At 41.6% G+C, this 12,894-nt stretch overlaps 1 protein-coding gene across 7 annotated transcripts in view; it reads right to left on the bottom strand.

Moving 5' to 3' along the window:
* The window catches only part of plppr1 (phospholipid phosphatase related 1), a 100,108-nt gene that overhangs the window by 51,802 nt on the left and 35,412 nt on the right, over nt 1-12,894 (bottom strand). For 6 of the 7 annotated variants that reach the window (XM_069923499.1, XM_069923486.1, XM_069923457.1 and 3 more), the window contains one exon: nt 2,772-2,960. The exons of the other annotated variant lie outside the window; for it this stretch is intronic. In XM_069923499.1, the coding sequence (XP_069779600.1) occupies nt 2,772-2,960 (189 nt within the window). The remainder of the gene's footprint in view (nt 1-2,771; nt 2,961-12,894) is intronic. 7 annotated transcript variants of the gene reach the window in all.

The raw sequence follows: 12,894 nt of genomic DNA, 5'->3' as shown, positions 1-12,894 counted from the left end.
CTAATTTCTTTTTAGTACCACACCTGGTATTTGAATTTCAATTAAAAACACTTCTGTTCCATTATGGCTCTGCTTTCCAGATGTATCAACTCTGAGAATGAACTCTCTTCTCTGAGTACAATGGATCTCTGTAAATGTACTGTGACTTGTGCGTGTAACCACCCCACAACTAACCTAAGACATATTTATAAGAATATAGCTTAGCATTAACCTAAATATTAATATTAACACAGATCCATAACAGCAAATGCCAAAAATGAATTTTCAATTCCATGGTCTTTTATGCTTGAAAAATGTTTATCAGCTGGATGTAGTTTGGTGCTTTGTAGTTGCCAAGAAAATTCTCAACATCTTGAAATACCTTCCAAGCATGCCCAGGCCTAAGACAACATTTCCATAGCACCTACCCTCCTGAGTGCATACCCAGGCATGCATGGACTGACCAAACCAGCATGCTTTGAGGTCAATCTACTAGTAGAGTTAAAATTAGGCAGGAAATCATAAAGATAGGTTGTTTCTTAAAAAAAAAAACATGATAGGAAAATTTTGAGGCAGATTTCATGATCAGCAGCCCAAAATCCACACAAAAAGTGTTCAGGAAGCATAATCTTTGTGGCCGTGTAGTCAATGTTTTGGGCTAAAAGCCCCTCATCAACCGAGTTCCTATTCTTATCAGCTATTCCTTGTAAAGGGTTTGGGGCTGTCTATTGCTTTCACGTATACTGTCCGACCTTTGAGTTCCTGCACCTCTTTGAATGTTGTTCCATTCCAACATACCAGTTCTGGTACCTCATTGCTGCTGCCTTATCTCTGATCATTTAGCAGCATTTTCTGCTTGAACTTCAGCACATTAATTACCGATATCAGCAAAAGACACATATTTCAAAATAGCTGAAATGATCAGGGGAGGAGTTGAGGAGAATTATCTTCATGCATTGAGCTGTAAGCAAAGTTAAAAAAAAGGCTGTTGGAGACAGAGTCAATAGCTACTCTTGAAAGGAAATTGAATATTTGCTCAGAAACAGCAATATCACCATTTCTGTGCATCAAGGGTCGGGGAGCAAAACAAAAGGCAGCACAGGAGCAATGCATTGGATGGCCTCACTCAGCTATCTGTGAAACTGAGGGCTCTTCAGGATCTCAGCCTGAAGCTCCAATTTGTGTGGCAAGGAAGGGAAAGGGTGGTGCACTCGGAGTGATGTAATTGGGTACACATCTGACATCAGACGTGGGCAGAAAAACTTGATTGAATTTCACAGCAGGTGCCGTCTCAGCTAAGTGATTCCTGCCCAATTTGCTCGTTAAAAACAGGAGTTAGGTCACACAAATTTGTGACTTTAGTCTCACAAAATATTTCTAAAACTACAAAACAGGGGGCAGTTCTTCTGGAAAATGTCTCTGTCCTGGCATTGAAAACTTAAAGATACTTCTTCTTCTTTGGCTTGACTTCGCGGACGAAGATTTATGGAGGGGGTAAATGTCCACGTCAGCTGCAGGCTCGTTTGTGGCTGACAAGTCTGATGCGGGACAGGCAGACACGGTTGCAGCGGTTGCAGGGGAAAATTGGTTGGTTGGGGTTGGGTGTTGGGTTTTTCCTCCTTTGCCTTTTGTCAGTGAGGTGGGCTCTACGGTCTTCTTCAAAGGAGGTTGCTGCCCGCCAAACTGTGAGGTGCCAAGAAGCACGGTTTGAGGCGATATCAGCCCACTGGCGGTGGTCAATGTGGCAGGCACCAAGAGATTTCTTTAGGCAGTCCTTGTACCTCTTCTTTGGTGCACCTCTGTCACGGTGGCCAGTGGAGAGCTCGCCATATAACACGATCTTGGGAAGGTGATGGTCCTCCATTCTGGAGACGTGACCCACCCAGCGCAGCTGGATCTTCAGCAGCATGGACTCGATGCTGTCGACCTCTGCCATCTCGAGTACTTCGACGTTAGGGATGAAAGCGCTCCAATGAATGTTGAGGATGGAGCGGAGACAACGCTGGTGGAAGCGTTCTAGGAGTTGACTCATGCATAGTAAAGTAAATAAATCTTGCAACAAGAGAGGACTGATATACCACAAAGTCATGCAACATAGCAGGAGTCTGTTATTTTGATTGACTGAATTAACATAGATGACAGTGAAGAAGGCATTTAATGGTAAAGAAGTAAATAAGAATGAAGTCCAAAGTCATTTTTTTTTAAATTTGCTGTTCAGTCAATTTAAAACACATTGAAGTTCTGGATTACAAACACCAAATGAATCCACCTCTCTCTATCCCTCTCTCTGATTGGCACCAAGCTCTCTTTTCATTGACAGTAAAAGGTGAATGGATATGAGAATATGTGGGAATCAGAAAAAGTGAACGGATTTCTGCTTCAGTCAGAGACTGATGTAAAAACCCTGACGTGTACATAAAGTATCACTTAATCATAGAGTTGGTTTTGGAAGGATGGTTTTTCACTTTAAGATGAATCCCACCCAGTACGTTACCTCATCTGCAATCTCGGAAATACTTCAGGACATAAAAAAAGTGCAACGAGTGGTTGCAAACAGGGTTATGTGCTATGTTCTACTCTGAAATAATTTCTAAAAGATTTCTTATATTTGTTTTATTTCTTATTCTTATGAAAGAACTGTACAGAGAAGAAAAAAATGAGAAGCAGGTTGAGAAAAATGACTGGGAAAGGTAGAGTTCTGTGGGGGAGGGGGGGATGTTTGAGGATGGGAGATGGAGGGACTGTTTGACAGGAATTATAAAACACTGTGCAGTATAGTTCGTGTTACTTACAATAATAGTGGGAGCTGCTGCCAGCACACAGTACAACACGATTGGGGGGATGAAGCTGTCTTCTTCTGGTCCTGGGTAGGGTTTCATGAAGTCAGCATCCTGGCAGAAGAATCCCTGGACGTGTACCTCAAAGGTGTCTGTGCACTCAAAGTAATAGGCGAGCAGGACGGTCCCAGCCATTATGATGAGCTGAAAGTACAGCATAGTTAACATAAGGAGGAGCTCTCATCACTGCTGAAGCTGTCCTGGTGCCTCAGATCCTGTGGTCCCATGGTGCCAGCTCCCTGCAGCATCCCAGTGATGCTTCCGCATCTGAACAGCATGCTCTCCCCTTTGATCCACCCAACATAAACCTTCCAGTAAATAACACAAATGAATGTTTCATTTGGAACCAGGGAACTGAAGATTAAAGTCAAGAGGCACAGAAGTGTCACTAACAATTAAATGATCAAAGTTGACTACAAAACTAACGCGTCAAGTTAAACATCAGAATAGACTCTATTTTTTATCAACCCCATCTGTTTCCACAAGATATCATAATTGGTAAATGTTGCAAATATTATCCAGCTGGAACAAACTCCCAGAGCAGCATCTTAAAAAAAGCCCTCTGTTCCATGCAAACAGCCAGCTTAATTTACCTTGTGAACCGAAGTGATGGGAGTCATGGGTTAGAAAGTTCTAAATATTAAAGAGGGCATACTTCATTAATAACTGTCAATACTTAAGAACATTTACTCTATAAAATGATGCTTCAGATCAGTTCTGACAAGGAATCATTGAGCCAAAATGTTCATTTGCTCTAATGCTGTTTGACTACACACTGTCCCCTAGCATCCTCTTGGTTCATTTTTAATCCTTAAGTTTTCCACTTCCTAAATGTGAATTATTTCCCCCACAATTCTGTGCATAGAATGAACAGAATAAAACAAAGTCCAATGGGTTTACGCTCTCAGAGAAAAATTAAAATACAAAATGCACCCATCAGCTCTGTATCAGCTCAAGGTCTGAGCTTCATCATAAGAGCAGTTAGTTCAGTGGTTCTCAACCTTTTTCTTTCCACTCACATTCCCTATGCCATAGATGTGTGATTAGTAGGGATTGCTTAAGGTGGTATGTGGGTGGAAAGAAAAAGTTTGAAAACCAATGTTTTAATCGTACCTCATTGACTCGTTATGTGCACGGTTTCATAACTCCAAAGGAAATGGGCCAATGACAATTTTTCTCAAGCAAAATATTTAAATAACAATTGAGTCTAGAGCAGTGATTTTCAACCTTCCCTTCCCACTCACATACCACTTTAAGTAATCCCTTACTAATCACAGAGCACCGATGGCATAGGGAATACCTAAAGTGGTATGTGAGTGGAAAAAGGTTGAGAACCATTGAGTTAGTGGATATCATCCCCTTCTCAATTAGGGATAAGCATTATATGTATCTTTTCTTGAGATGCATACATCTAATAGATGAACATCAAATTATCTTTCAACCTGCCTTTGCTCTTTGAAGTGTCCAAAGTTTATAAGAAATAGGCAGGAAGCACAGATTTCATGCTGCTTACTCCAATGAGGAAAGGGAAATTGAGAAAACTGTTGAAATCAATAAAGTCCCCTCATACACAGCCATTAACTTCATACTGACAGTAATTCGACACAGCCCCTTCAAAGAAACAGGAACTGCTTAACACAGATCTGCCACCACAGCTAAATTGTATACTGCCCATATTTCTCATAAAGTGTCACATCATCCAGCTACTACGATGAAAGGAGCAGCAGAGTCGCTTGGGCAACAAGCATTGGTCCCAGCTCAAATTGAACTCATTAGCTTTGAGTCTTGACCATGACTCTACCTCTAGTAATGTGCACTGTTGTAGAATTAATTAATGACATCATTGCAAAAACAACTTGAATTAGCTGAACTTAAATCAGGGCAACTATGAAGGAGTGAATATGGAGCAAGCTAAAGTGAACAGGCAGATTTGTTTATGTAATCAGACAGTCAAGATATTGAGAGAAATGTATGAGTGTGGCGGATAAGATTTATGCTCATACGCCATCATGTTGAAGTGCTAGGAATAACGAGACCACACAAGAAGAGTAGAAGCATTTATTGACGTGTTGTTAGGCTTTATATAGACACACAACGTGACATGGCGTCATGACATCTGAAGTGCGTGCGACCTTACGACGTGGCTATGTTGAGTAGGCCAGGGCTTCTCAGTAGACCTGCAGGTTCTGCTGAATCATTATGCCTCGTGGCTGAAAAGCCAGTGGATAGGAGGCTGTTGTGTCCAGCCATCACAAGGTGGGAGCTATTAGAACTGGTTCTGTATATTCCCTCCAAGCGTACCGCTACACGAGGCATTATTTAAAAAAAAACACTGAATTAAGATTCTAGCGAGGAATAGAATTTGCAAGAGGTGGATCCTCCATCCAAACTAACTGGAAAATTTAAGATAATACAAATTAGGAAAAGAAATTTGGAGTTACAAGGGCAAGTCAAAAGTAGAATTGAATATTAAAAATACTAATGAAGGAAAGACTGGCATGACACAGCTTGGCAGAAATATCAAAAGAGATAATGAGAGTTTTTATAGATGTTGAAAAACATTAACAAAGTATTGGTCCCATAAAATGCGAGTCCAGGCAATTAATTATTGATAATACAGTGTAATTAGAAAGGAGGTATAGGTGCCAGATGATTCACAAACACCAGGTTTAGGAACAGCTGCTACCCCTCCACCATCAGACTCCTCATGGACAAACTCAATCAGGGGCTCATTTAAGGACTCTTACCTGTGCACTTTATTGATGTTATTTTGTTCTCTCTGTATTGCACAGTCAATTTGTTTATATTCGTTATCTGTGTACAGATCTTTGTTTACACGTTCACGCTGTGTACAGTTTTTTTGCACCACCAATTAATAGTAATTCTGCTGCGCCGGCAGGAAAAAAAGAATCTCAGGGTGGTATGTGATACTCCGACAATAAATCTGAAATCTAAAGAGATGTTTTGAAGAGGCATTTTGCTTCAATCCTCATTTTAAAACTGATACGAATAAGAACCCAGAATAGTTGTAAATCTGGAATTGGGAGGAGACAAATTAAGAAAATTGTAATCACAAAGGCAGTAGCACTAAACAAATTGAAGGAATATTGGTGAATAAATCTTCCAAGTCCTGATAGACTTTATCCTTGGGTCGTAAGGACCTCTGACCCTCTTCCAGCAGGGAGGCGGTACATGAGAACAAGCTCAGGACTGTCAGGCTGGGAAATAGCTTCTTCCCGCAGGCTCTGAGATTAATGAACAGTATCCTGTAACCTTTGGTCTCATATAAATGAATTAAATAATCTCTCCAAAAAGAATATACAGATTAATTTTACACTATATTTTTATCTATATATGTGATCATTTTGCACTGTGTATTGTTTCTGTATGTCTGTGCACCATGGTGTGGAAAAACACTGTTTTGTCTGGTTGTGTATGTACAGTCAGATGCTAATAAATATTAATTTGAAAGAAATTACTACTGAGATAGTTCATATGTTGGTTTTTCCAAAATTCTATTAGATTGTAAAATAGCAAATATAACTTGGGGGACCACATCAAGTATGCCACTGGTGGGGGGAGGGATCTAGCTAGGGAACCATTTTGAGAATGCTGTGGAGGAGTGATCAATGCAGGGATCATACTGAGAGGGCAGTGGGGGAGAGGTCTCCTGACCCTCAGCAGTTGAACATAGGGAAGGGGGATCCTCATCTGCAAGAACTACAGGCCTGTTCAGTTTTATAATAGTTGAAACGCACTTCACAACTCAAAAAAAAAACAGTAGACTGATAAACCTGTCAGGCCCAATGTTCCCAAGGCTAAATATTTTTTTTTAATTGCAGAAGTTGGAAAATCTGAAATAAAATCAAGTTCAATTAAAAAAAAAAAAATTCTAGAAACATTCTGTAGATCAGGCAGAAATAGAATCAAAATTTCAGGTCAAAGAATGTCAAGGCAAAAGGGAGTCCTGGAAACATTCAGTAGAACAGGCAGAAACAGAATCAAAATTTAAGGTCAAAGAACTTCAAGCAAAAGGGAGTCCTGAAAACATTCAGTAGATCAGGCAGAAACAGAATCAAAATTTCAGGTCAAAGAACGTCAAGGCAAAAGGGAGTCCTGGAAACATTCAGTAGATCAGGCAGAAACAGAATCAAAATTTAAGGTCAAAGAACTTCAAGCAAAAGGGAGTCCTGAAAACATTCAGTAGATCAGGCAGAAACAGAATCAAAATTTCAGGTCAAAGAACATCAAGGCAAAAGGGAGTCCTGGAAACATTCAGTAGATCAGGCGGAAACAGAATCAAAATTTCAGGTCAAAGAACGTCAAGGCAAAAGGGTGTCCTGGAAACATTCAGTAGATCAGGCAGAAACAGAATCAAAATTTCAGGTCAAAGAACATCAAGGCAAAAGGGAGTACAGGAAACATTCAGTAGATCAGGCGGAAACAGAATCAAAATTTCAGGTCAAAGAACGTCAAGGCAAAAGGGAGTACAGGAAACATTCAGTAGATCAGGCGGAAACAGAATCAAAATTTCAGGTCAAAGAACGTCAAGGCAAAAGGGAGTCCAGGAAACATTCAGTAGATCAGGCAGAAACAGAATCAAAATTTCAGGTCAAAGAACATCAAGGCAAAAGGGAGTCCTGGAAACATTCAGTAGATCAGGCGGAAACAGAATCAAAATTTCAGGTCAAAGAACGTCAAGGCAAAAGGAAGTCCTGGAAACATTCATTAGATCAGGCGGAAACAGAATCAAAATTTCAGGTCAAAGAATTTCAAGGCAAAAGGGAGTCCTGGAAACACTCAGTAGATCAGGCGGAAACAGAATCAAAATTTCAGGTCAAAGAACGTCAAGGCAAAAGGGAGTCCTGGAAACATTCATTAGATCAGGCGGAAACAGAATCAAAATTTCAGGTCAAAGAACTTCAAGGCAAAAGGGAGTCCTGGAAACATTCAGTAGATCAGGCAGAAACAGAATCAAAATTTCAGGTCAAAGAATTTCAAGGCAAAAGGGAGTCCTGGAAACACTCAGTAGATCAGGCGGAAACAGAATCAAAATTTCAGGTCAAAGAACATCAAGGAAAAAGGGAGTCCTGGAAACATTCAGTAGATCAGGCGGAAACAGAATCAAAATTTCAGGTCAAAGAACGTCAAGGCAAAAGGGAGTCCTGGAAACATTCAGTAGATCAGGCAGAAGCAGAATCAAAATTTCAGGTCAATGAATGTCAAGGCAAAAGGGTGTCCTGGAACCATTCAGTAGATCAGGGAGAAACAGAATCAAAATTTCAGCTCAAAGAATGTCAAGGCAAAAGGGTGTCCAAGAACCATTCAGTAGATCAGGCAGAAACAGAATCAAAATTTCAGGTCAAAGAACGTCAAGGCAAAAGGGTGTCCTGGAACCATTCAGTAGATCAGGGAGAAACAGAATCAAAATTTCAGGTCAAAGAATGTCAAGGCAAAAGGGAGTCCTGGAAACATTCAGTAGATCAGGCGGAAACAGAATCAAAATTTCAGCTCAAAGAACGTCAAGGCAAAAGGGAGTCCTGGAAACATTCAGTAGATCAGGCAGAAACAGATCAAAATTTCAGGTCAAAGAACGTCAAGGCAAAAGGGTGTCCTGGAAACATTCAGTAGATCAGGCGGAAACAGAATCAAAATTTCAGGTCAAAGAACGTCAAGGCAAAAGGGAGTCCTGGAAACATTCAGTAGATCAGGCGGAAACAGAATCAAAATTTCAGGTCAAAGAACGTCAAGGCAAAAGGGTGTCCTGGAAACATTCAGTAGATCAGGCAGAAACATAATCAAAATTTCAGGTCAAAGAACGTCAAGGCAAAAGGTAGTCCTGGAAACATTCAGTAGATCAGGCAGAAACAGAATCAAAATTTCAGGTCAAAGAACGTCAAGGCAAAAGTGAGTCCTGGAAACATTCAGTAGATCAGGCGGAAACAGAATCAAAATTTCAGGTCAAAGAACGTCAAGGCAAAAGGGAGTCCTGGAAACATTCAGTAGATCAGGCGGAAACAGAATCAAAATTTCAGGTCAAAGAACGTCAAGGCAAAAGGGAGTCCTGGAAACATTCAGTAGATCAGGCAGAAACAGAATCAAAATTTCAGGTCAAAGAACGTCAAGGCAAAAGGGAGTCCTGGAAACATTCAGTAGATCAGGCAGAAACAGAATCAAAATTTCAGGTCAAAGAACGTCAAGACAAAAGGGAGTCCTGGAAACATTCAGTAGATCAGGCAGAAGCAGAATCAAAATTTCAGGTCAAAGAACGTCAAGGCGAAAGGGAGTCCAGGAAACATTCTTTAGATCAGGCAGAAACAGAATCAAAATTTCAGGTCAAAGAACGTCAAGGCAAAAGGGAGTCCTGGAAACATTCAGTAGATCAGGCAGAAACAGAATCAAAATTTCAGGTCAAAGAACGTCAAGGCAAAAGGGAGTCCTGGAAACATTCAGTAGATCAGGCAGAAGCAGAATCAAAATTTCAGGTCAAAGAACGTCAAGGCAAAAGGGAGTCCAGGAAACATTCAGTAGATCAGGCGGAAACAGAATCAAAATTTCAGGTCAAAGAACGTCAAGGCAAAAGGGAATCCTGGAAACATTCAGTAGATCAAATGGAAACAGAATCAAAATTTCAGGTCAAAGAACTTCAAGCAAAAGGGAGTCCTGAAAACATTCAGTAGATCAGGCGGAAACAGAATCAAAATTTCAGGTCAAAGAACGTCAAGGCAAAAGGGAGTCCTGGAAACATTCAGTAGATCAGGCGGAAATAGAATCAAAATTTCAGGTCAAAGAACGTCAAGGCAAAAGGGAGTCCAGGAAACATTCATTAGATCAGGCAGAAACAGAATTAAAATTTCAGGTCAAAGAACGTCAAGGCAAAAGAGAGTCCAGGAAACATTCAGTAGATCAGGCGGAAACAGAATCAAAATTTCAGGTCAAAGAACGTCAAGGCAAAAGGGTGTCCTGGAAACATTCAGTAGATCAGGCAGAAGCAGAATCAAAATTTCAGGTCAAAGAACGTGAAGGCAAAAGGGAGTCCTGGAAACATTCAGTAGATCAGGCGGAAACAGAATCAAAATTTCAGGTCAAAGAACGTCAAGGCAAAAGGGTGTCCTGGAAACATTCAGTAGATCAGGCAGAAGCAGAATCAAAATTTCAGGTCAAAGAACGTCAAGGCAAAAGGGAGTCCAGGAAACATTCAGTAGATCAGGCGGAAACAGAATCAAAATTTCAGGTCAAAGAACGTCAAGGCAAAAGGGTGTCCTGGAAACATTCAGTAGATCAGGCAGAAGCAGAATCAAAATTTCAGGTCAAAGAACGTCAAGGCAAAAGGGAGTCCAGGAAACATTCAGTTGATCAGGCGGAAACAGAATCAAAATTTCAGGTCAAAGAACGTCAAGGCAAAAGGGTGTCCTGGAAACATTCAGTAGATCAGGCAGAAGCAGAATCAAAATTTCAGGTGAAAGAACGTCAAGGCAAAAGGGAGTCCTGGAAACATTCAGTAGATCAGGCAGAAACAGAATCAAAATTTCAGGTCAAAGAACGTCAAGACAAAAGGGAGTCCTGCAAACATTCAGTAGATCAGGCAGAAACAGAATCAAAATTTCAGGTCAAAGAACGTCAAGGCAAAAGGGAGTCCTGGAAACATTCAGTAGATCAGGTGGAAACAGAATCAAAATTTCAGGTCAAAGAACGTCAAGGCAAAAGGGAGTGATAGTCCCAAACACTTGATCTGCTGCTCTCTTTAGATCGGATACAGTACTATTTTTTATCATGAACTAAAACAGAAATATAATATCACATGAAATAGCCTTCAGTCTATCATAAAGTAGACAAAGTTTTGCCATTAGCATTAGCATTGCCCAGAGAACCTTCTGTGAGAGAGAGAAGCAAAAGAGAGTTCCCCTGAGTCACTGTGGCCATTAATTGACCTCCAGTGCCTCCCGCAGCCTCTGCAGCTGCAAACGATCATCAGCAAACCTGAGACCAGATCCAAACCTCCGTAATGAACGAGGAAGCCTTCGGCGCCCAGGGGTCTTCAGGGGCCATTCTTGCCCTCAGAATCCTCTCAAATCCCAGTTCCAATACCTAGTTCTCATGATCCAATCTCCAGCAGTCCACAGCCTGGTGTGAGTCCTTTCACCTTAAGTCACCTGCAGCCTATGCGGGTTCCGCACCCGCAATTCGTTAACGGCTCGCTACCGGTGTGTGTCCTTCAGCTGCAGAGGCCCTCGGTGGTCCACCGCCATGGCCACCGTCCTTAGGGCTGCCCCCTCTGTTTCTCCTTCTGAACAGGAGTGGGGGTATTATCCCCATTACTTGCACCAGTCAACTGCTTCCCCGGAGTCTGCAATGCCTCGAGGCCGTCAGCTTGGGCATTGATTCCAGAGTCACAGAATTTTAAACTAAAATACTATTGGCTCTATTAGCACGCCATTTAAAACCTGTACGGAGCCAGTAGTGGTTCTGGGCAGTAGGACCCTGCAGGTGAGCACTCTGTCTCCATTCGGTGCTTTCCACAGGTCCACACCAACAACAGTGCTGCAGTTACAGCAGGTCTAGCAGCGCTGTCAGAATGTTCTGTTTTTATTATCCAACACCAATGATTAGAGCTACCAAGGGTCGTTGGCTCACAGGATAGGTTAATGATGAAATGACCTGGCAGGAAGGATTCCACAGCCAGTCAGGAATTGATCACACACGTACTCCACTGGATGATGGTGAAGTGAGCAACAAACTACTGTCAAAAGAGGAGTCATCTTGCTCATGTGAATGTCACTCAGAGGAGGTGACCCAGTCAGTCAAACTGTAGTCAAAGGAGATGATCTAGTCACTTAAGCTACAGTCAGAAATGATCCAGTCAGTCAAACTGTAGTCAAAGGAGGTGACCTAGTCACTTAACTACAGTCAGAGGTGATCCAGTCAGTCAAACTATAGTCAAAGGAGGTGACCTAGTCACTTAAACTACAGTCAGAGGTGATCCAGTCAAACTGTAGTCAAAGGAGGTGACCTAGTCACTTAAACTACAGTCAGAGGTGATCCAGTCAGTCAAACTTTAGTCAAAGGAGGTGACCTAGTCACTTAAACTACAGTCGGATGTGATCCAGTCAGTCAAACTGTAGTCAAAGGAGGTGACCTAGTCACTTAAACTACAGTCGGAGGTGATCCAGTCAGTCAAACTGTAGTCAAAGGAGGTGACCTAGTCAGTTGAACTACAGGCAGAGGAGGTGGCCCAATCAACGTGCACTTAGAAGAAAAAAGGAATTAGGTGAACTACAGTTGGAGAGGGGTTGAGGAAGTCAATTCCATGGAAAGCAGAGGATGTGGTAATCTAGTTAGCGGAATATCAATGGAAAAAGGTGTCAAACTAGTCAACCCAACTGCAGGCAGAGAATGTAAACCTGGTCAGTAAAACTACACAAAGGAGGTAACCCAGCCAGATGCTACATTTGATTCAGCATATTTGAAAAATGATCTTGCCCAGCAACCATCAGCTCAGTTTGGGATCCACAACACAAGAATAGTTTGAGTAATTTGTAATGCTGGTGAGAGTAGTGAAGTAGTGACATAGTTTGTGGGAGTATAGTGCACACCTTCATAAAGTTCACAACTTCAGGAATCCTATTTGTCTATACTACTGAAAATGACAAAAAGTTCAACTTCTATAACATGCAGTGTGTGGTAAAGACTCCATTGCTACAACTCAAGAGGACGCAGCCAAGCATCATGACATTCCAGCAGATGCAAAGGAGCATCTGAAAAGATGCAGAGATATGAAAGTGAAGAGGAAATTTCTAGGTATTTTAGCATCACAGTCCCATCAGAATTAGAACATCCCAGATGAACCTAAACATCGACATGGTGCCAGACAGATCTGGCTTAGTTGTAAACATCGACATGGTGCCAGACAGATCTGGCTTAGTTGTAAACATCGACATGGTGCCAGACAGATCTGGCTTAGTTGTAAACATCGACATGGTGCCAGACAGATCTGGCTTAGTTGTAAACATCAACATGGTGCCAGACAGATCTGGTTTAGTTGTAAACATTGCACCCCCTCCTGTCAAATATCAGCACA

Source organism: Narcine bancroftii, chromosome 1 (genome assembly GCF_036971445.1).
Source record: "Narcine bancroftii isolate sNarBan1 chromosome 1, sNarBan1.hap1, whole genome shotgun sequence".
NCBI classification, from domain to species: domain Eukaryota; kingdom Metazoa; phylum Chordata; class Chondrichthyes; order Torpediniformes; family Narcinidae; genus Narcine; species Narcine bancroftii.
The sequence above is the reverse complement of the archived record's forward strand: the minus strand, read 5'-3'. Positions and strand labels throughout refer to the sequence as shown.